At 57.7% G+C, this 23,277-nt stretch overlaps 2 protein-coding genes and 1 long non-coding RNA gene across 10 annotated transcripts in view; 1 reads left to right on the forward strand and 2 right to left on the reverse strand.

Moving 5' to 3' along the window:
- The window catches only part of MTMR1 (myotubularin related protein 1), a 58,579-nt gene extending 53,168 nt beyond the window's left edge, over positions 1 to 5,411 (forward strand). For all 6 annotated transcript variants that reach the window (XM_045995255.1, XM_045995257.1, XM_045995260.1 and 3 more), the window contains one exon: positions 3,927 to 5,411. In XM_045995255.1, coding sequence (XP_045851211.1) covers positions 3,927 to 4,088 — 162 coding nt within the window. In that variant the 3' untranslated portion in view covers positions 4,089 to 5,411. The remainder of the gene's footprint in view (positions 1 to 3,926) is intronic.
- Positions 2,119 to 3,956, reverse strand: LOC123934962. Its single transcript, XR_006816856.1, has 2 exons — positions 3,871 to 3,956; positions 2,119 to 3,588 (listed from the first exon to the last, which is right to left on the reverse strand). It is a non-coding gene; the product is annotated as an uncharacterized LOC123934962 (long non-coding RNA).
- A 1,038-nt stretch (positions 5,412 to 6,449) lies between the features above and the next one.
- The window catches only part of CD99L2 (CD99 molecule like 2), an 84,971-nt gene continuing 68,143 nt past the window's right edge, over positions 6,450 to 23,277 (reverse strand). For 2 of the 3 annotated variants that reach the window (XM_045995264.1, XM_045995262.1), the window contains 5 exons: positions 15,002 to 15,037; positions 14,544 to 14,663; positions 11,142 to 11,159; positions 9,950 to 10,015; positions 6,450 to 8,938 (listed from right to left, as the gene is read on the reverse strand). In XM_045995264.1, coding sequence (XP_045851220.1) covers positions 8,874 to 8,938; positions 9,950 to 10,015; positions 11,142 to 11,159; positions 14,544 to 14,663; positions 15,002 to 15,037 — 305 coding nt within the window. In that variant the 3' untranslated portion in view covers positions 6,450 to 8,873. The remainder of the gene's footprint in view (positions 8,939 to 9,949; positions 10,016 to 11,141; positions 11,160 to 14,543; positions 14,664 to 15,001; positions 15,038 to 23,277) is intronic. The other variant, XM_045995263.1, reaches the window with a different exon arrangement.

Below are 23,277 nucleotides of genomic sequence, written 5' to 3' on the forward strand. Positions count from 1 at the left end.
GTCTCCGGCCCAGGTGCGCGCGCCTTTCCTCGCACCGTCCTCCGCGGCCCCTGGTCGCACTCCGCGGCCCCGCGCATGGCCGGGTCCCAGGGCGCTAGGCCCGCCTTCTTCGGGAGCACGGGAGGGGCGCTTCCGCGGGGGAGATGCGCGGCCTCAGGGTCCCAAGAGGAGAAGCCTCGAGACCGAGGTGCTGAGGGGCCGGTTCCTCATGAGGGCTGCCGCGGAGGAGTCTGTTCCGGGCTTCCCTCCCCGCTGTGTGGAGGTTTTCTCCCCGCGTCTTCCTGTTGTCCCCCTGGCACGTGCGTGGCCGCGTCCCAGTCCCCGCCTTCTGAGGAGGAGGGCGCGCACCGACACCCGGGCGGTGACGTGGTGACTGGGGAGGGAGGCCGCGCGGTGTGCGAGCGGGACTCGGCACCTCGGCGCGCGGGTCCGGGCGGCGGGGGAACCCGCGGCAAGCCCCGGGCCCCACTCCGCACGCAGGAGACCCCGCAGCTCATTTCACGTTGCGGTTCCCGGTCCTTGAACTTCGGAGGGACCCTCTCGTCAGTCACCTTCCCTCCCTAACGGGAGCCTCAGTCACTGTCACTGTCGGTCAGCCCCTGTTCCGGCCGAGCGAGCCCCCGCTGCCCCTCCCGCCTCTCTCCTGCTCGCCTCTTGCCTCTTCTTCCCTCGTTCCGCTGCGCTTCGGCCCTCGGCCCTGGAAACTACAGCTGGGAAAGCGCCGTCTTCCTCCGGCGCCTCTGAGTCAGCTCCGCCCCCTCCGCCCCCGCCGGACGCTTTTCGCGAGTGCGGGCCTGCGCAGCCGCACTCGTCTGCCCCTCGGAGCCCGGGCCGCCCCTCGGAGCCCGGGCCGCCCCTGGCCTCGCGTTCCCCGCTTTTCCGACCGCTCTGGCGGACTCCGTGCTCCCACATGGGGCCTTCAGACCCTGACTCTGGAAACGCTTCGGCTGCCTCAGCTTCTCACCGTGCCAGGGCTGGTGCTCCGAGAGCCTTCTCTGGGCAAGCCGGAAACTTGCCTCCACGAGGCCCCACCGGTCTGCGTGCACCACGCTGACTTCTCCCGGGGGGAAGGGGCTGTTCGCAGCTGCCCAGGCAGTGACAGCATGGGGCAGCGCGCAGGGGACCTCATGGCACACGTGGCCAGAGTACACTTCTAGCCTCCACATGGATTCTCGGTTTAGTGCTAACTTCCAAGAGTTGGAACATGTTTTCTTCGTTGCGGAACATCCGAAGTGGGAGGGGCGTAGTCTCTGTTCTGTTCTCCTCCGGAGCTAACGGAGCTAACGGTGCGCGGAAGTCAAGTTCTTTGGGCAGGGGTTCGTGTTTTAAATACAGGTTTTTGCTTTTGTGGGCAGTGAGCGTCAGTAACTAGCTCCAAACGTTCTGCTGATGGGCGTCCGTCCTATCAGCGCCGCGGGGGGTCCGCTCCTCACAAGCATGGCCCCCACATCCTGTCCCCTTCCCTCCTGAGAGTCACCCATCCCCGTGCGACTCACCATTCCCTAGTCACGCGGCTGAAGTTGCTCGTACAACAGCCCATTGTGCCCACTGTGCCCAGGGCTGGCCTCCCAGGGCCGCCCGACGGCTCCAGCTGTCTGTTCCCACTGCCCCTCATCTAAGCTCGGGGTTACCTTCTTGGGGCTGTGGTGACAGCTGATTGCTCCTTCTCTCTGACTCTGTACTCGGCAAGGGTTTTCCCCGGGCCTAACAACTACTTGTTACATTAGAGGGACTCATCCCCCAAACGAGAACCACATGTGAGAGAGAACTGTGGGCCCAGGAACCACAGTGAGCCAGGTGTCACCAGTCCCGTCAGCAGCTTCTGGGCTGGCTCACCGCCACAGAAGTGCGAGAACAGGCCTGGACTGCCCTTTTCCGGGGCCGGCTTCCAGAACACACTCCTTCCTGACCTCAGCTGCTTTAGAATGCCAGCCCCAGGGCACCCTTAAGCCCTTCTTTCTAGTCACTGGCGCCCCTTTGACTCGGGAATGCCAGCCAGCGTCTGCTCCCGGCAGCACCTCAACTGCCACGCGTCCCTGTCCTGCTCGGGCGCCTCGCTGACTTTTTCTCCCCAGGCGGTTCGGTTTCGTGTGTCGTAGCAACGAGGAAGACGGGCTCTGCGGTAGAGTGTATGAAAGTCACTTTATTTAAATCACAGAGTTAGCAAATAGTATTCTGGGTGACTCGAAGGACAGGCGGTGAGTGGGATTCCTGAAACTTGAGCAGGGAAGCCAAGGGCGTCCCGGGGCCCGAGCTCTTCCTCCTGCAGCGTGAGCTCCCCGCACTCCGGACTGCGGGCCTCTGAAGGCCTGCCCGCCCGTCCTCTCACCCGCCGTAATGACCGTGACAGGAGCAGGAGGCGCGCACCTCGCGGCTCTAAGTCGAGATCTCTGGAAGGTCTCTGGGTGCTGTCCGCACGGGCCTTTGTAGGACACAGGAGCCGTGGCTTGGCCCGTTCTCACCGCCCGGCCAGCACTCACGGAAGGGTCGGGGTCACGTCCCCTCTCCGGCAGTGGCTCCATGCTGAGACCGTGTGGGACAGGAGCACTTCTGCACCGTGCTCTACAGAAGGGAGACTGGAAGGTGGGCCATGGGCCACCCATGTCTTGTCCCGAGTGTGGCCAGCACCGGGGCCCGCGGGGGAGCAGGCTGGGCCTTGGGGGCACTGGAGGCCAGAACGGCGGGCAGGCTAGGCTGCCGCACGGTGTGTAGGGCTGCTCCCTCCAGCAGCGCTACGTGCGCAGGACCGGGAGGGGAGGGAGGGCCGTGGTGAAGGGTCAGCCCGAAGGCCGGTGTTGCTGTGATGGGATGGGGAGGAAAGGCAGATGACTAGCCCATTTGGCCCCTTTGGTCTGAGGAGGGGGCCAGACTGTCTGCCGTGTGGAAGGAGGGCCGAGCGGCATTCTTGTTTCCTTTGGAGCCCTTCTGTCTTGCGGCGGACATGGGACCCACTGGCTGAGGCCCCTAGCTAGCCAGGGGCATTTCCTCAAACAAGCAGGCCTTGCGTTTATGTAAGTGGCCTCAGAGGAAAGGCTGCCCGGACATGTCCGATGAGCATCTCAGGCCTGGCACTCCCCTACATGGGCTGCCCCTCTCCAGGGCCGCTGCTGCAGAAGGTTCCCTCGTCTGATTCACTTGGAATAAAGTGATCCTGTAAACAGGAAAATACAGATAGTTCCCAAGACCTTACCTAATGGTGGCCTCTGGGATTAGCAGCAAATAAGTTTCCCTTGTTTGGGGGCATCGCGTCACTGGCATCAGACTCACATCGCCGTCCCTCCCCTTCTTCCTGTGGCTTGATGAAGTCAGGAGCTTGTTCTTTCCTGGTTACCAAACCCCCTGTTCTTTCATCTGCCTCTTTCACTGCCCCCTGTCCTCGTGTCCCGTCTGTCTCTCTCCTGCCTTCCCTCTCTCCCTCCCTCTAGTAGGGCTGATTCCCATTGGCAGCCCTGATGAGGAAACTCAGAGTTTTGAGGGAGGAAGCCAAGGGTTGGGGGGAAAGTGCTGCAGCCAGAATGGACAGCACAGGCCCGGCATCTATCAAATCCTAGAAGATTCTGGAATGCAGGAGTGGCAAAGAGGGAGGACCTGGAGAGAGGGGAGTAGAGGCTGGCTGGTTTCAGACCATGGGGTTTTGAGGCCAAGATCAGGGCAGCAGAAAGAAGCCACTGGAGGCTGCTGGGTGGGCATCACATAGCCTGGCTGAGGCTCAGAACCCAAGCCTGTGGCTGCTTTGTGCAGAGTGGCTTGGGGACTAGGGGAGGCAAGAGGGCAAGGCAAGGAGAGCCCCCGACATGGTGACATTCCTCCACGCCAGCCCAGGAGCCCCATGAGGGAGAAGTGGGGGCCTCGGATCTCTGGGCTTGCTACCTGGGGGAGAGCGGGGGCCGAGAAGGGCCCCTGACTGCAGCCGTCTCTCCCCGCAGATGCCCATCCACCAGAATCTCAAGGAGCTGCTGGCCGTCAAGGCGGAGCTGCAGAAGCGTGTGGAGGACCTGCAGCGGGAGGTGGCCACGCGCGCCTCATCCTCATCCGAGCGGGGCTCCTCGCCGGCCCACTCAGTCACCCCCGTCCACACCTCCGTCTGAGGGGCGCCCGGGGCCAGCGCTCGTGGTGACTCTGGCCGGCCAGGACCTCCCGCTCGGCGGCTCAGGCACAGGATGGTAGCTCGTGATCTTGTCTTTTAGGATTAGGCCCGATGTCCTCCCAGTCTGGATGGCACTTCCCACCGGCGACCGTTTGTGTGGCTAGGTGACTGCTCCCACTGTCATCAAGTGCTTTGTTTCAGGAACCATTTCCCTCCGGTCCGCGCTCTGCTGTGGCGGCCAAGTCGCTGCAGCCCCGGGGCTGGGGGTGGGGTATAGGGGTAAGGGACCCTCCGTTTCTTTCCGAGGTAAGCCCTTCATTTCCAGACCCCCCCAGTCCCTTACAGACCACGCCGGCCACAGGGCTGCTTTCAGCCCTTCGCCAGGGCCCCACGAGCGTTTGGACCTGACTGTGGCGTCGGGCGCAGCGCCATTGCCAGGCCTCTGGCCCTCGTCGCGCCCGGGGCCTTCCTGCACCCGTTACTGTTGTGTACATAGAAGGTATTTTTAAAAAAGAGAAACATGCCTTTATTTTCCTATGTCCTTTTTTATGTTTAGACTAGTCACCTGAGGCGGCTTCTGCTTAACTGGACTGGGTGAGACCTTGTCAAACAAGGCTCGAGCCAACTTCCGCGGTACACCTGCAGCGGGGTTGGAATAGGGTCGCTGGACCGGCGGGGTCCTGCCATCCCCCCGACACAGGTGCTTGCCTCCCGAGGCTGCTCCCGGCCGGTGGCGACAGCAGCAGCGGTTCCCAGCCCCCCACCCCCCGCCCGGGGATGGCGGGACCCCGCACTGGGCCTCCTCGGGGGCCCTCCCAGGGCCTTCTGGCTGGTTGCTCCCTGGCCACTGCGCCTCACCCCTGCTGTCCCCTCACCCCTGCTGTTCATCCCCGAGCGAGACCACCTTCCCTCTCAGCTGCCCGGCTGCAAGGCTTCTCCTGTCCCAGAGGCCCCTGTCCAGCTCCGCTCCCCCGCGAAACACCACCGCGCTCCCTGGCTTGCTCCCTCCCAGGCCGGCATGGCGGAGGAGGGAGGGGGTGGCAGGGCCACAGGGACGTGTGCTACCGCCCACCCTGCCCACGGGGGGCCCCACCCCGGCCAGCCGCAGCCACGCCTGCCCCGTCCACAAGCAGCACAACAGCCCCCCTTCCTGTGTGTACCTAGCACACAACCGTTTCTAACACAACTTGAAGTGTACCGTTTTATTTAAGTGTACTAGAATGTAAAACATTCATGGCTCCGAGTTTTAAAAACTGGTACAGTGTTGCATTTGCCCCATCGATACACTGTATTTCGATCTGTAATTAAAATAATATGTTTGCTCTGTGGTCTTGTTTTTCTAATTTTTCCCTTGGGGAAAATGACTAAACCCTTCATACCTGTTATTTTATGTGCCAAGCATAGTTAATACACATAAAGTGCCTCTACAAAATTTAACTCATTTACTAAATCCTGAACGCCAGAAACCAGGTCTGGTCTTCAGTGTCTTGACCAAGATGATGGGGGTAAGTACTTGGATTTTAAAACCCAAAATGCCCCTCAGCCTAAAGCTTAAGAAAATGCTGGTGGGGGAAGGGCCGGAGCCACCAGAGTCAGCGGCAGCTCCACAGAGGCGTGGGGCTCTGTCCAGACCTTGAGTCCTAGAGCTGGAACGGGACAGGCTTTAGAGAAGCCCCGGAGTCCCCACCCCAAGTCTACGGAAGGAATGCTGGCCTCGTGTCCCTGTCCCCCTCCATGCAGAGGTCACTGCAGCTGTGGGTCCCAGCAGCGACACCCAAGCAGCAAGGCCGGGAGGGCCACTGCGTGGCCCCTGTCTAGCCACGCAGAACTTCTTCACCGGGTCTGGGCCACCTACCTCGATGGGGAAACCCCAGGCCCACTGCATCCTGCTCCCCCCGGCGGTCCAGAGGTGCTCTTGGTTTGCAAGCCAAGCAGTGAGGGGACGACAAGGGCGCGCCTGTCCCCAGACTGGCCACTCTGCGCAGCTGCACGACCGATGGCGTGCGCGACCCAAAAGACTGCACACAACCCGAATCCACCCTAAATACTGGACTTCTTTGATGAAGGAGCACCAGGCTGTGGAATCAGGAGTGTAAGGCCTGCCTCTGCCCTCCCGGGTGACCCCCAGACCTCTGTTCGCCCCCCTGCAGCTCTGGAGAGGGGCCCTGACACCTTGCCCAGCCATTTGTCAACAGAAGAAACGCAGGAACTCTAACCTTCAGGAACTCTAACCTTCTGGAGAAACACCTCGGGCTGGGGGTGGGGTTGGGAGGTGGGGGTGGGGGTGGGGAGGAAGGTGGACCACAAGTACCTTAAGGAAAAAAACCAGCGTCCCTTCAGGCCACCAGAGTACAATGATCTGTTAGGCTCCATTTCCTTTAATGCAAACGCGAGACAGTTCACAATTCACATTTAAACACAAGCACAGAGGGAGTACAGGGCTTCTGAGATCGGTCAAAACGTCTTCCCCAGACAAGGGGCAGAGCACTCCCCAGGCAGGCGCCCAACGGGCGGGCCTGGCACTGTGCTCTGGGCCCCACTCCAGGAGGGAGCCCCCCACCCCCGCGGCCATGCTCCCTCCTTCCTGTGCGGAGTTACCTGCACCGGCTGGGGGGGGGGGCAGGGGAGCGGCTATAGACCAGAGCTTCTCAACGGGCCCTTCTGGTTTGCTCCACCTTCCCTATCGTCCCGGACAGGCCCGGTAGCCAGACAGACGCAGGAGCAAGACCTGAGGCTTCCGCAGGTGTCCCTGCCCACCAGCCCCGGGACCAGCACTCTGCGAACAGGTGGCGGAGGGACCTCCCTGGCCTGTCCCGTCACTAGGAGGTCCAGCTGCTGGGCTGTGGTCTCCAGAGCCGAAGGGTTCTCTTCGATCCCCACCACTGAGATAACGTACATCAGAGCTGCAGGAGCTCGGGGTCCCCCCACCACGGGAGCCTCCCTGTCAAGCTCGAGGGGACAGCCGGGGGGCGGGGGGCACGCCCCACCTCAGGACTCCTAGCTCCATAGTTCTAGCCACCGCCCTGCCGCGCTCCGCCATGCTGAGCGCCACACGGGCCCGTCACTCCACAGCCTGGCTGCCACCGTGACTGGGCCTCCTCTAACCTGCCCGGGGCAGGGAGAAGTCATTCACCACCCATGAGCGTGGCCTCGTTTTTTCCTCCTTTGAGATGCCCCGGGGACCTCAGGGCGCAGCCATCCGCATCCCAGGAGCTGCCGAGGCTGCCCTGCCCCTCCCCCAGCTCCTGTCACCAAGGACACTGGGTGGCAACGGTCCATGGCTACAACCATCCTCCAGCGCGGCCGGCACCAGCCAGACCGTCCTCGCCGTCCTTGGCCACAGGGACCAGCCTGGCCGAGCTGACAAGCACAGTGCTCGGAACAGAGGGCCCTCGTTAGTGCCCCACACCCGCCCAGCGGATGCTCGGTCCTGGCCTGCGTGGGCCGAGCCCCCCGCTGGGGAAGGGGCCCATCCGGGTGGCGGCAGCGGGAGGGAGCTCAAGGGCAGCCGGGGACGCCCCACCCCCCCACGACCCGGTTCCTTAAAGCGCCGCGAACACGAGTCTCCAGCCTGCGGGCTCTGCTCCAGTTCTGACCGTTCCCTTCGGAAGCCTGACTTGCCTCGTCCCAGCTTAGCGGACGCCCAGCCCGAGTGCCACGCAGAGGGGACCGTGGGGTCGAGTCAGCGGGACCCTGCCTTCCTGCTGACTTCTGCTTCCGGAAGCGCTTCCGGGCCCCGCAAACTGGTCATCGGCAGGCAGTGGCTCTAGACTGGCTCAGCCTCCGACGGCAGAGCGCCCAGGGACAGGACCACACGTGGGCCAGACAGAACGTTCCAGGCGGCTAGCCCGAACCGGACAGCTCCAGGCCAGGTGAGGGGCCAGTCCCTGGGTTCTGGTGTTTACCACAGTGACCGTGGCAGCCCAAGGGCTTTGTAGCTGAACACGACAGGCAGAGTCAGCCTTCTAGACACACGGAGCCAGGCGTGCTTCACAAACCCAGCAAACGTCCCCATCCCCACCCCCTCCCACCTCCAATACAGGTTTAAGCAAAACACACGCGCGCTGCTGGCTCGGCCACTTCTCTACGTCTGGAGCTTCTGCTACCAAAAGAGGCACATGTACAGGGTGGAAGGGGGATGCGCATTCCTAAAAGCTAATCACGGCAGCCAGGAGGCCACAGCCAGGCCCCTATGGAGTCAGGGGAATCGGGCCCCAGAGAACAGCCTCCTACTCGTCCAGAAGGTTCCTAGGCTCTCAGGACAGGACTATCAACGCATGCATGCCTGCACTTCAGTAACGGAAAACCACCTCACGCACCAGCTCTCCGGAAGGCCCGCAGTGCAAAAGCCGCTGGTGTGCGTGTGAGAGAGAGGGAGTGTGTGTGTGTGTGTGTGTGTGTGTGTGTGTGTTGCTTACTCATTCGCTCCTTGCAGGGGCTGCAAGCGAACCGGGTGCTAGCTGAGGTCCCTGCCAGGATCCACACGACCCTGGGTTCAAACTCCCATCCCGGGCGCATCAGAGTCCACGTGGCCCCCCACCGTCTCAGCGCCACACCCCCAGCTCACGCAGGCCGAGCCAGGCCGGCTTTGGGGGTGCGGTGTCCCAGCAGCTCCGAGGCTGGTGCCGGCTTTCTGCCGGAGCCAGGTCTCGGATGCGACACACACACACACACACACACACCCCCGAGCTCATCTGGAGTTAGAAAGAGAAGCGATGACATCAGAGAAGCAGCAGGGCAGCTGCGGGTCACGGTGAAATGAGGAGCTGGTCGCGAGCAGTGGCCCTCAGATCCGGGGCGCGTCGGGGGGCGGCGGCTCGGCTGCCTGCGTCTGCAGCGTCAAGTATTTCACTGGGGAGAGAAGACCTCCGTCAGCGGGGAGACCTCTGTTGGGGGGCCCTCCATCGGGGGGGTCCTCTGGGCAGGGGAGTCCTCTGGGGGGAGGGGAGCCCTCTGGGGGGGGTGAGCCCTCCGTGGGGGGGGGGGGTGAGTCCTCTGTCAGAGGGGGAGACCTCTGTCCGGGAGGGAGTGCTCTGTGGTGGGGGGAGGCTTCCGTTGGCGGGGGAGACATCCCTCTTGCGGGGTCCTCCGTGGGGGGGAGCCCTCCCCATGCTCCCCATGCGCAGGAGGCTGTCTGTCCTGTCCAGGGGCTGAGGCAGCTTGGCCCTTCCTGGCCAACCTCCCCTCCTGCGCCCACCCTGTCCCCAGTCAGGGTGACCCCGGACCCGGGAGAGCCGGGGGAAGGCAGACAACCCCTGGGAGCAGTTCAGCCCATGTCCTCGTGGGTGAAACAGGCGCCCTCCTCGCGAGGCTCACCGGCCAGGGGCGGGCACTCACACAGCGGTGGCCCAGGGCCTTCGAAAGAACTCTAGCAAAAGCCACTGTGGCTTGCTTCCATCTGGTCCCCTCCAGGGCCACAGAGCCCGTGCAGGGTGGCACCGCGGTCCCCGTCCTAAGCAACAACACTTGCCCCCACTACAAAGCCATGGGACTGACCCCGCTGCTGCTTTTGGCCCCCGTGACTACACCCTTCGCCACCCTGTGATCAGAGGGCCGAGGAGAGGCTCTTGGTTGAAGGCCAGCCCCTCTGGGCCGCAGGCAGCCTTCCAAACAGAAAGGCACAGGCCTCATTTCCAGGTTCCCCGCAGCTCCGACAGGGCGCGGGGGCCCCACAGTACACGAAAGCACCCGACCCGCCACCGGCGTCCCTGGCCCGTGTCATGAAACTGGAATCTGCTCCTCCAGGGGACAGCGCAGTGATGCCTGGGCTCCGGCAGCCGCCTGTTCTGGCCGGAAACTCAATCAGCAGACGCCTCTGGCCAGCAGCCCTGCGGCAAGAAGCAAGGGCCCGTGAGGCCTCACCTTGGGGTTCCTCACACACGACGGCTTCCAGGTTCTCTCCCTTCACGTAGTCCGCGTTCAGACCCTCTGCAAAGGGCAAAGAGCAGAGCTGGTGGCTGACACAGAACTGGGGGGCCCCCGACCGAGCCCCAGGGTTCTTGTCACAGTCCTCAGGACGCCCAGCGAAGGCCCCTGACCCGCATCCCCCTTGGGCAGGTGCCACCACATGGGAGCCCAGGGGCCCGGCAGCAGGCTCAGCACCACCCACGGCTGTGCACGCCGGCCCGCGGGCCAGCGAGGTGGAGAGGGAGCCAGGCGCCGCACGAGGGACGTAGCTGCAGAGGGACAGATGCCGGCCGGGGCTCCAGGCAGAGACGCCAGCCAAGCCTCCCGCCGGTCAGGGCAGGGGCTTCCCGGTGACACCCACACCCTCGGGTCACCGGCTCCTCCAGCTGCCGGGAAGAAGTGCCACTGCACCCGTGTGCGGAGGGCCCCGACCGCAGGGAGCTGCTCTGGGCCGCTGTATGGGCCTTCTCCCCACTGACTTCCCAGAGGTGCTCGGGGACCCTCGAAGCATCCTCTGCACGCCAGCACTCAGGTCACCGAGCACTTGGGATCCAGAGCAGACCCAGCCTGCTGCTACCTGGGGGGTTGTCCGGAGTCCACGTCCTAGCCCTGGATAAGCAGAGGGCTGCAAGCCTTATCAGAGCCCTGGGCCTGTGGGCAAATCGGGCCATGGTTCTCACCAACCAAATGACTGAGCGCCAGGCACAGACTGAGTCCCTCGGCCACCCCGGGCTATATTCCTGTGGACTGAGGCAGGCGAGGGAGCCAGGGGAAGCTGCTCCTGCCTGAGCGTCAGCGGCTGGGAGATGCCCCCGAGCCTCCCGATCACTGTACCGCGGCCGCCCTGCCTGCGGGAAGGCTTCTGCCTGCTCCTCTGTGACGGCCACCAGCAGGCATCTGACCCCCAGATAGGACCCCCAGCTGCAGCCCTGCTGGGCCCAGAGACAGAAGGCCTGACGGCCGGCCTCCTCCCACACACAGCAGGGCAAGCTAAAAACCATCGAGGTCACAGCCAAGTGGGTGAGCGCCAGGGGCAGGGAGGAGGGTGGGGAGGAGGAGCAGGAGCAGCGGGCGGGGAGGGTCCACGATGACGATGACGTACTGTGGCCAAAGCAAAAGAGGAAAGCAAGTCGAAGCATGTCATTACCTTGACCTTCTGCTGCATCTGAAGGCAAGACACAAAGCTTAGGACCCTGGCAACAGACCACAGGGGCTTCCTGCGAGATGCACGGGCCCCGTCACACTGTATCGCTGAGGGCAGAGATGGAAAGCAGAGGGTCCCCAAAGCCTGGGCCCCTCTGGTGGCAGTAAAGGCTGGAAGCAAGGGGGGACAGCCCCCCTCAGTAGCCACGCGCCATCTCCCTGGGGCTTCCCAGCACACAGGCCACCTCCACGCGGGGCTGGCTGTGGCCACTCTGGGCAGAGGCTTGGCAGAAAGGGTAGGAGTGGCAAGTCCCAATCCCAGCTTCTCAGGGCCTAGTTGCTCCACAAACACCCATGGGGCTGCTCCTAATTCCCGCCCGGCCTGGGTGCCAGGGACACATCCGTGAATGTCGCACACCCGGTCCCCCCATGAAGCTGCCACGCAGGGCAGCACGCCCTCACAGACCCGGGAACCCAGCCCAGTTCGGCCCCGCGGGCTCCAGGCCCGGTCGGCAGGGGGCGCTGTGGCAGCACGCAGCAGGAGTGTCCAGCGTCCACAGGCTGGGAGGGCTCCAAGACCTCCTGGGAGGGTGTTCCAGGCCCAAGGATGAGACCAGCTGGGGGAGAAGAGGGACAGCAGAGGGAGCAGGACACACTCAGGGGGTTTGGCACCTGGGAACAGGGGCTGCTGGTGGGGTTGGAGCCAAACCAGGAAGGGCTTTGAATGGCCGAGCTCAGCATCAGGCCCAGGACCTGGAGGGCAGCGGGGAACATGGGCAGTCCGGGCAGAGCCGCTCCTCTGGCTGCCCCAGACAGAGGAGGATGGGGACAGCGGGGCAGGCGGGAGACTGATGGAACCATCACGATAGAGGATGGGGAGACCCAGCCCCGGACAGGCAGAAGCCATGGCCGCGCTGACGGAGAGGTGTGGCCCCAGAGCAGACCTGTGCAGGGGACACCAGCCCTGGGAGGGGGACCCCACTCATGTGGGAGGACTCAGACAGGAGCGGAGACACCTAAAAAATTGTGAAGAGCGTTGATAGTGCAGGAGCAGATACGGAAGGGAGGTCTTTGTCAAATTCGGGGGATGCTCCACACTCGGCTCCCTTCTGCGAGGACAATGCTTGCACAAGTGTGTCCAGGGAAGGGACTTGGGACAGCACAGATTCGGCAATGACAAGGACATCTTTGACAGAGGGGAAAGTGGGGGACTAAGAGGTGGACAGAGGGACAGTGAGATTCCAGAGGCTGAGGGGGTGTGGGGAGCAAAGACATGGGTGGTGAGGCCCCACTCAGACTGAGGGGGGCCGCGGAGGGGGAGCCCTCAGTCACCTCCCAAGCACACCTGCCTCCCTGGGCTGTGCCTCCCCGACCGGCAGGCTGGCCACCACCTCCAGGCTGCCCTCAGAAAGAAATCCTCGCACAGACGCGCTCAGGGCTTGCAGCTGTCCTCAACGCCCCCTTTTCGGTTTATTCTCCCTCAAATGTCACATAAATCATTTAACTCCGTATGCCAAGGCCTTCATGGTCTCATGTTTTCCTTGGCTTTGCCTGCTAATCCGATTTGCAAAGCCTCACACCTGTTTCAGAAAACAAGTGTGAAAATGAGGTTTTTTTCTCCTCACTTTCCTCCCCTAACCCAGGGTCTCTTTACTGCTCGGCCCTCCCTGTCCCTGTCCCTGCCTCTGGCTGCCCTGTGGATCTCAACTCAGTTCTTTCAACAGTCCTCTAAGCCTCTGTTTCCTTGTCGATAGTCAGGGTGCCCTTGAACCCGGCCCCTGGCGCTGAGGCGGAGGTCTCGGGGCGGGACACCACATCCAGTGCTCGGCAGTGGCTGGGAAGCCAATCGTTCCATAACTCTGTCTCCGAATGTGCTTCCTCACGGCTGCAACCCCTGTGCCCCGGCATATGAGCCCTCCTGCCCGGCTTTGATGAGTGTGGATCACCCACATCTCCCTGTCAGGAATGGTTCTCCCCAGAGGCGTGGCCATGTCCTCTGCCCCCACCACCTATGGATGTGACCTTATTTGGAAAATGGTCTTTGCAAGTGTAATTAAAGGATCTCAAGAGGAGATGATCCTAGATCTAGGGTGGACCCTGCCTGCGATGACAAGTGGCCTTCGCGGAGGACCAGGCACACAGACACAGGAAAAGGCCCTATGGAGGCAAAGACTGGAGTGGTGTGGCCACAACCAAGGGATACCTGGAGCTGAAGGGGGCAAGGAAGGATCCTCCCCTACAGCCTCCAGAAGGCATGAACGCTGCCGATACCTTGATCTTGGACTTCTGGCCTCCAGAACTCTGATAGAATAGATTCTGTCATTATAAGCCACTCCTTTTCTTTGCTTTTGAATTGGGCAAGAGAGAACTCTAAGGACAATCCACCTTCCAGTTCCCTACCTCTTGTTGACACCTCCCTGTTCACACCACTCTAAAGTAAGGTTTGTGGGTTCACAGTGAGTCAAACAGGATCTCAAGCAGGGTGACCATGAACAGTTGTGCAGGTTGTGCACTGAAACATGAATGGTGCCCCTGGAGTACTGCCGCACATAGCCTGTGTAATTGTACGTGGTGGCCCCGGTCAAGAACGCTGTCCAAGACTAAGAAAGCAAATATAATTGCCAGAGGAACGAAGAGGTGGAGACTTCTGCATTACCCACATCCAAGCATTCTGGGGCCCAGGCTCATTTGTTGGCCTCCAGGTCAGACTTTAGGGCAGAAGCCAAGACCCAGAGAAAGGGCAGGGAGGGGAAACCTCACATGAGATGCTCTTAAGCGTCAGGAAAGAGGAAAACCATGCTTGAGCCAGGCCCTCTCACTTGAACTAAAAATTCCCAGTCCCAGAGACACTCCATCAGCAAGCAGTGGCCCAGCAAAGCTGTGCTGGTGAAACGAGGGGGGTACTCTTCCTGCTCCCCCTCGCCAGGTCCCTACTGGCTGGGAAGATGGGGCTCTGTCACTATTTGGCTTACAACTGGGATGCCCCCAGCAACAGTGTAAAATGAAAGCATGCGGGGAGGGAGTGCAAACCCCACCCTCTCCTGGGCCCCTTGCCTTCCTGCCTCTTTAAAGTGTGTCATCGTGGTGGCGGTGCGCTGGCTCTCGGGAGCCCCCAGTTCGCTGCCTTGTGCCCCTGAGGAGGCCGGCAGCATGAGCAGGCGAGGCCTGAAGCCGAAAGGAGACCCCAGGCTCTCTCGGCTCTGCGTGAGACACACGTCCGCATTCCCCGGGCGCTGCCCACGGAAACACTGCAGTCTGGCCTCGGCCCACCCGCTGCAGAAAGCCCACCCAGGAGTCGGTCTTGGGCAGGCTGTAGAATGGACCTGAATCGTGCCCCCATTGCTGCCCCTCCCCCCCGCAAGACCTTGGCCTCTGGATTTGGAGGCCACAGCGTGGCTGCACTTACGCTGGATGCTGAAGCAGAACTTCTTCTGCTGGTAGGAGATGTAGCTGGAGACCGCGCCGATCAGGGCCATGGCGAGGGCACTGGCCACACCGGCGATGGTGCCCGCCTCGGCCGACACTCCTAGGCCAGAGCGGGGGTGGGGGTTGTGTGAAGAGACGTGGAACCAGGCAGACGGGATCAGCTCCAGCGCCTGGCTCTCCTCCCCCCACCAAGCTCAGCTCATTCAAATGTCCGCACCCCCCAGGCCAGAGTGACAGGGCAAAGCCACTTCTAAGTAAGGCATCTGCCAAGGGCTTCTCATTTTCTGTAAGGATTTCCACCTTGGGAAGCTGGGGTCTCAGGCCAGCAGGCTTCCCATGGGACCACCTCCCCGGGGACCTCGACTTTCATGCTTAATGCTTTTAAATCACTGTATCCCTCTGCTGCCGGCACAAGGTCTCCTCAGGACACAAACCCACCGGATTCTGAGTCGTCACTGCCATACCGCCCATCACCTGGAGAAAGGACAAAAGCCGTGAGTGTGTGACCCCCCAGCTTTCGGACAGCCTCCCACAGCGCCAGCCCCCTCAAACCTTCCAGTAAATCCCCAGTGGGCTTCTACCTAACTCTGCAAGACCTGCCTCCTTATGCCCACCAGCTGCAAAGCCCAGGCCACCAGGTCCAACTCGTCTGTAAAATGGCAGTGACTGTGCCCGAGCACGTGTTCTAGCCCAGCTCTTCGTCCACTGGGTACTTCGTGGCGCGGTCACGCAGGTGCGCCTAGCGTCCTCATCTTCCCGGGCAGGGGGCGGGCTCGCCGGTGAGGGACTTGGCAGCAGGCGGCAGAGCTGGCCCCCCAGGCGAACCCCCTTCTGGATGCTCGCACTACCCGTAGCCCGTGTCCATACTGTCTCTTGTAGGAAGTCCCGATTCTTTATCTCATTGCAAAAAATGCTTCTATGAAACTTAAAAAAAAAAAAAAAAGACGACGACGACGACTAGCAGATTTTGCAGTGGATATTTCAATCGACTTGACGCCTGGGCCTGGTGCTTCACACGCTTTTCTCCCTGTCCAGATGCTTCCGTTTGTGTGCCGCAGGTATGTACGCAGCTACACAGGGGCACAAACCAACTGGAGGCTGGCCATCCCCGATCCCGTATTTTGAAATCTGAAAGGCTCCAGGACAGATCGGTGGGTGGCTGGGACTAGCGTGGAGGGGGGAGGGAGGGAGACACTGTGACTCTGAAAGGGCCCTGCGGTGACTAAACTGGTTTTTCTCAGGGCCCCGGTGGTAGTCACATGCGTCTATACCCGTGCGCATGCTAGAACCGCACAGAGCTCACCACGGGCTCACCTCCCCACACAGCAGCGCCCTGATGAGCAATGGTACCACTTCAGGACATTCAGTAGCCTAGAGCTCTCCCTTCTCAGGGCGGAGTGCTCTTTCGTGGAGGGGGCAGGGGTGTATCCCCAGCACCCAGGATTTTTAAGGGAAACCACTCTGAATGTTGGAGGCAACGAGCTGTAGCGCTTCCTTCGTCAATTGGAGTCTGGGGATGTGTAGGTTCGTGGGCTGTAACACACGCGCCCCTCTGATGGGGGGTGTTGGGACCGGGGGAGGCTGTGGGTGTGGAGGGCAGGGAGCACAACTTTGCTGTGAACCAACCTAAAACTGCTCTGAAAAATGAAGTCTGTTTTTTAAAGCGTGGGGGTGGGGGTAGGAAATGAGGTTTGTTATGTTCCCACTTAGTGCTGAATCCTTGAGTTAAGGGTCCCCGATTGGGTGGGAATGGTTATTTTCAGAAAAACCAGCACTGGCTTTTTCAAAAGCACAGTCAGTGCTATCCGAGAGCACCGGGGCAGAGCAGGGGCCACGGAGCGGAGAGGAGGGAGCACCGAGCGGAGAGGAGGACACAGGGTCCACTGTGTATCAGCAGGTCAGCAACAAGGTCACTTGTGAGGACCCGGAGTCTGACCGTGTTGGCCTCTCGGTGGTCCCGTCTGCTGTGCTGGATGTGGCCACTGCCAAGGAGAGGGGCACGCCCCTCCTAGGTGTCCTCTGCCGATGTGCTCACGTCAGATTTCCAGACAGTTTTGAGAAATTCAACCTCCCTTTTCTTTCACCTCGAGTCTTGAACATCCCAATCTGTACGATCAGGAGCTGCAAGACTGTCCCATGTACAGACTGTACAAGCTGACAAGAAAAGATGCAGACTTCAGTAAAAGGAACAAAAAAAATTGGGGCAACAGATGTGAATAGGCAATTCAACACGATATATTAAGAAGGTCTAATAAGCACTAAAGGTAAAAAGTGTTTCACAGCTCTTGTAGTCAAAGGAACACCGACGCCAACAGGATAGCATTATACAGCGACGAAATTTACAAAGATAACAAAACTAGGATACTCGGGGAGGGGGAGGACAGGAGCCAACAGCGGCAGGAGGGGACATCATTTACCCTTGGAAGAGTCGCATCATTTACACTTTATACTTCCTGTGACCCAGCATGTCAACATCAGGAGCTTAGCTGACAAACAATGACGGTTTTCTGTATTTGGCTCTGACAAGGTTTATCAGGGCACACTGCAGAGCGCTGAACAGCCGCAGGGAGAGACCTTTCAAAACGGGTACTGATTAAATAAATTATGGTATAATATCATGCAGTCATTAACACAGTATTTTAGAGTCTTTAATGACTGAGAAAGAGATTCAGGGTCCTACTGAATAAAAACTGGTTTTAAAAACCTGGTTTGAAAAAAGCAGCATGGTCCCATTTTCATAGAAATATTTACAAATGTAATATTATCTAGAGAAAAAATACTGCAAGCATATACTCCTAAGTATTCCTGGTGATCCTCCCTAGACGGTGAAACGATAAAGGAGTACTCTCATAAACTTCGTGAGAAATGTTTAATTCACCAGCCTGTTTTCCCCACAACTGGCAGGACAGCTCCAAGAAGCTATTCTACAGGTCGCTGGCAGGATCTCCATTTTCAAGGATCTAGCAAAGCACGGGCTTCTCGAAGGGGTAGACAAGCACTCCGGCACCATCAAGGTCAGGGCTTCCTGTTCGTCCTCTTCCCTCTCATGAAAACCCCTTGCGGCTCCCCTGGGGGAAAGCTGGGTTCCCAGACCGGACCACAGAGTTCACGGCCTCTGAGAGTGCACCTACCAGAGGGTCCTTTGGGGTCGAGGACTAAGCGTTTCATGCCATGACCCCAGCACAAACGGCCCAGAGGGTCATCAGCTGATTCCATCAGGTGCGTCCCTCTTCCCCTCACGGGGAGGCAGGCATGAGAGGGTCTGCTCCATTTCGGGCCCCTCATTTCAGCTAACACTGGGGTGCGAGGGACACACAAGCCAAACGCAGCAGGAGTCAAAGTGTGTGACGGAGCACGGTGCGTGTTGGCCTGCACCCACGGGATGACAGGAGTCCGAGGAGGATGAGGGAAGGATGGGGCTGTGACATCCCAGGCCAGGCTACAGACGACCGCAGAGTGCTGGAGCCTCCAGAATGGAGGTGACCATCCACTAAGGGATGGGAGCTCAGCACTCCCCGGAGAACGAGCGGGAACTCATGGGGAGGAAGAACAGCATTTTAGACAGAGAAGCAGCTGTCTGGGCTTTGCAGACGAAAGGAACCCGCTGCTCCATGCCAGACTGTGAACACTCCTACCCACCTTCTAAATTCTATTTGTCTGTCTGGCTGTCCACCCCTCCATCCATTCATCAGTTTCTCTTATTTCTACGTCGCATTTCAAAGGCAGTCACAGACATCTATACACGCAACCCCTGAACGTATTATATGACCTCTGGTTCCACGTTTGCTTAGGATGCCCTTTTTTAAGGTAAAATTTACATATGGTAAAATACACAAATCTTATGTGTACCATCTGATAAGTTCTGGCAGATGCAGACCCATGCGAAACCCGTCCCTCCACCAAAATGTACAGGAGCAGAACCCCAGAACCCCAGAAAGTTCTCTTGTGTCCCTGCCCAGCTGATCCCTGTCCACATCCCAACCCCGGCAGCCACGGATCTCATTTCTAACTTTATAGATGGGTTTTGCAAGTATCAGAATTTCGTATGATTGGGCCCATAGTATGTGTTCTCTTTTCATTGACTTCTTCCACTTGGCATAATATTTTTGACATTTACCCATGTTGTTATATTGGTAATTCGTTCTGTCATGTGAATATATAAATATATCACAATTTGTCTATTCATTCTGCTGCTGGTACTTGGGCTGTTCCCAGTTTTTTGTTTTTGTTTTGCTATTATAAATAAAGCTGCTATGAATATTCTTTGTAAGTCTTTTTTTGAACAGAAGCTCTCATTTCTCTGGAATAGAAGTGAGACTGCTGAGTCACTGGGTAGGTCTATGTTCAGTATTTTAAGAAGCTTTCCATTCCCACCAACACTGCAGGAGAGTTTCAGTCAACCCACACCTGCACCGACATTTGGTATTGTCAGTCTTTCTAATTTTAGCCACTCCGGTGGGTGTGTTGTGGTAGTTCATTGTGGATTTAATTTGTCTTTCCCCGATGAATAATGACTTTGAACATCTTCATATAATTTCCTTCTATATAAAGTGTCTGTTCAAATCTTATGCTCGCTTTTTCACTGTCCTGTCTTTTCATCAGTACACAATAGTTCTATCAGAGATTGACAGGAAAGCAGTTCCGTGTTCCCGGGTGCTCTCTCTGGAGCCAGGAGGCCAGGTAAAAGGTTAAGGTAACAACCCAAGAGGGGAGGGGATGTGAGCCTGGGCTCGAGGGGAACCAAAGAGAAGATTCCAAATTCAAACGATACTGGGGAGAGGACTTCTGGCATGACTGAGTGAGGAGGTCAACAAATCCTTTCCTCAAAAAGCAACTATAACCCCAGGCGATTAGAGGCAGCCATGACAGGAAACAGATCTAGTTCCGTCGGGAAGAACTAGGGTCTGTGGCCCTCGGGAGGACCTAGGGTCTGTGGCCCTCCGTGCAGGGTTGCTCTTACCCGCACCCCGCCCCCAAGGTCTTCCAGCAGCTAGTCTGATGGCAGAGGGGCAGACAGGCCACAGAAGCCAGCAACTGCCCTCCAGCTGCCAGAGGGACCCGTGTGGCTTGGAGCACGGTCAGCTAAATGTGGCGAGCTCAGTGGCGAGGAAAACAGGGAGAGCCAGTGGCTCCTTCGGCCCACGCAAGTCACCAGTCACCTACCTTGCTGGGGATTCAAAAAGGAGATAGAGAGTTAAGACAACCACAGGGGCCTTAATAAACCCTCCACAGAGCGTTGCTTGCCCTGACGCTGAGCACATGCCCAGCAGAGACTCTCTGGTATTGCCTGAGTCCGGGAACAAAACCTTACCCTTATGGTCAACTGATTTTCACCAAAGCAGCCAAGAGAGTTCAGTGGGGAAAGGATAAGGTCATCAGCAAGTGGTGCCTCGACTAGATATTCACATGCAAAAGAATAAAGCTGAACCCCTATCTCACACCATATACACATTAATTCAAAACGGAGCAGCAAAGACCTAAATGTATAAGCTAAAACTATAACACTTTTAGAGGACACAGGGAAGAAACCTCCATGACCTTGACTGTTCTTAAACATGAGAAGATGACTCATAAAAGAAAAAACTCATAAACTGACCTTTATAAAGAAATAAATATTCAACAAACAATACTATTAAGAAAAGGAAAAGACAGCCATAGAACAGGGAGAAGGTATTTTCAAAATCATATACCTGATAAAGGACTTGTACCCAGATTATATAAAGAACTCGTAAAAGCGAAAACCCTGATTTGTTTTTTACAAGAGCAAAAAATCTGAACAGACTTCACTGAAGAAGACGTTCAACATCTCCTCTCACTAGGGAAACACAAATGAAAAAAAAAACCCTATATGCATTTATAAATGTTTACAGCAGCTTTATGTACAATCATCAAAAATCAGATGCAACCAGCATGTCCTTCAACAGGTAAACAGCTCACCAAAAGTGCTCCATCCAGACAACAGAATACGATTCAATGAGAAAAAGAAATACACTGTCAAGCCATGAAAAGACATGGAGGCATCTTCAATGCACATCGCTAAGAGAAAGAAGTCCATCCGCAAAGGCTACACGCTGCCCGATTCCAATTACAGGACATTAAGGAAAAGGCACAACTACACGGAAGGTAAACAGATTAGTGGTTACACTAATAGGAAACAGATTAGGGCTGAAGAAGGGAGAGTGGCTGAGTACCAGAAAGACGGACGGAAGAACGTTCACAGTGACAGGACGGTTCTGTACAGTACTTGGGTGGTGGACACGTGACCAAGTGCATCTGTAACAATCCACACAGTTGTCCACCACGAAGAGTGAACTTGAACGTATGTAAGCAAAAGTACGAAAGGAAACACCGACTAGGTGTGCGGGCAAGCCGTGGACGGGATGCGGGCTGTGACAACCGGCCCTCGCTGCCGGAGGAACGCGGAGGAGGGACAGAGGAGCCGAGCAAAGGCTGCTCTGACTGGGAACTGTAAGGGACCAAAGGATTTCAACATGCACGCTGTGCTCTCAACGGTGAAGCTGTTCCTCACAGAAGGACAGGCTGATACCAGAGTTGAGCAAGGACACCAATCACAGACGCGGGTTAGGTTTCTCGCGGTCCCGGAGGAGCAGGAAAGGGACGCCTGAAGCAAGCCTGGGGCGCCAGATCACACCGCCGGAGAGCAGGCGCACACTCACGTGCAGGTCCGTATAAACGCTGAGGAACAGGGCAATCCCAGATGCCTGCACACGCGCGGTTTAGTGCACAACCACGCACTGCCTGCCTGCTCCTGCCCACTTAAAGGGTAGAAAAGCGGCGCCATCCTGCTCAGTCACAAACACACTCAACACGCAGATCTTTCCTTCTAACGGCGATCACTCCCGGTGAGGGAGGCAACGATCTATGGAACCGGACGCCCGGGGAGACCTTCCCAGCAGGCCACAGCGCGCAGGAAGGAGGGGATGAGACCGAGAAAGCAGGAGAGGGCCAGGAGGAGCTGGGAGAAAAGAATGTGAAGCAGCAGACGGTCGTCGAAGCCAAATACTACAGAGGCCACACGGGACAGAGAGTTGGGACCATCAGGAAGCCACTAGGGACCAAAGAGCAGCTCAGGAGTGGGAGCTGAAGCGTGCCTGAGGTGTGGACCCAAGGAGACAGAGGACTTGGATCGGCCTCAAGCTTCTCACTGAGCAAAAACGCTAGGGTAGGGAGGCGGCTGGTGGGACCTGTTGACAAGAGACTGTCCCTATCACCCACAAGCAAAATATGGGGCACTCCTGCAATGCCGATAGAAATATTTTGATTAAAAAACCTATATAACATAACGCATTATTTCAAAAACAAACTCCAAAACTACGGTTGAGTCCAGTGTATGAGACTTTTCCAGAGTTGGAAAATATGTTAGTGAGGATCGTTTTTTTATGCTGATGATCATCGCATATTGAAATAGGATGTTTCACCTGCACTCACGGCGTTAGCAGGTCTGCACAGAGGAGAATATCTGAGAATTTCATCGTGTGCTCCTCATGACCATGTGTGACCAGGCTTACACTTGTATTTTCTGCTGGGACCCCCTTTATTTTCTTTTAATGATGCTTTTAACGACGGAGGGTATAACTTAAGCTAACAATTGATTATTCTTTAGACGAGAAGTTCAAACATGAGCCTAATTAAAGAATTTCCCAACAGTTCCTCCTTGCTAAAACATGTACTGGTAATAAGGAAGCCCCCGACGTGCCATTCAGCCTTCCATCCGTGCGCCCGCTCCCACTCGCTACCGCTGCCCGCATCTCACCATCTGGAAATACCATTTGTCACCCAGGAGTAATTGGCCAATTTGCTGGGTTTGCCCTTTAAGTGTTCCATGTTCTCTTGACACCTGTGAGTTTCGTTTAGTGGCTTTTAGAACTTTTTACTCAAGATGACACTGTCTGGAAAGGTATTTTGAAGGACAGATGTGACTACAGTTATCCTTTACTCGGAAGAGAACACAGTTCCACAAGAAAGGCACACGGTCCCTGAAAGAACGCAATGCCACCGCCAGGACCGTGGGGAGCATAGCAGGGTCCCAAGTGGACACACTCCTACCTCGTTCACACATGACTGCGGTAAGTCACGACCACAAGCTGCCACAACAGGTTGCCATCACACCGGTCACAACCATAACAACTCAGCATCGTAACTATAAGTTACAATCACAACATACCATCAACACAGGCAGCCACCACAAGTAACGATCACAAATTCTAATCATAACTTATTTTGCCACATCCAATCTGGCTGATTCTCTTCATTGCAGGATCAGATCTTGATGTGTATTAGGATAAAAGGTTTACATCTTTGGTGATTCTGGGGGGAGGGAGAGGGCACAACTAAGAGGGGCTAGCATGAGGGGGTTTCCTTGTGGTGATGAAACAGTTCCGTATTCGGCATCCTGACTGGGCGTGGGCACTGAAATCTACACCCACAATGAAATTTCACAGACCCACGTGTGTGAGCATGCACACACGGGTACACGCAAAAGCTGAGACCACGTGCATCGTGTCTGTATGTGACTTAATCACAGCCGGAACCACCGCCAGCTTCCTGGCTTTGACAACACACTACGGTTATGGAAGCTCAGTGGCGACCTTCGGGGGATGCTGGGTGAAGAGCACACAGAAATCCTCCTGCGTAATTTTTCTGACTTCTTGGGAATTTTCAACCTTTTTTAAAGATTTTTTAAGTAATCTCTA

This window comes from Meles meles, chromosome X (assembly GCF_922984935.1).
Source record: "Meles meles chromosome X, mMelMel3.1 paternal haplotype, whole genome shotgun sequence".
NCBI lineage: Eukaryota > Metazoa > Chordata > Mammalia > Carnivora > Mustelidae > Meles > Meles meles.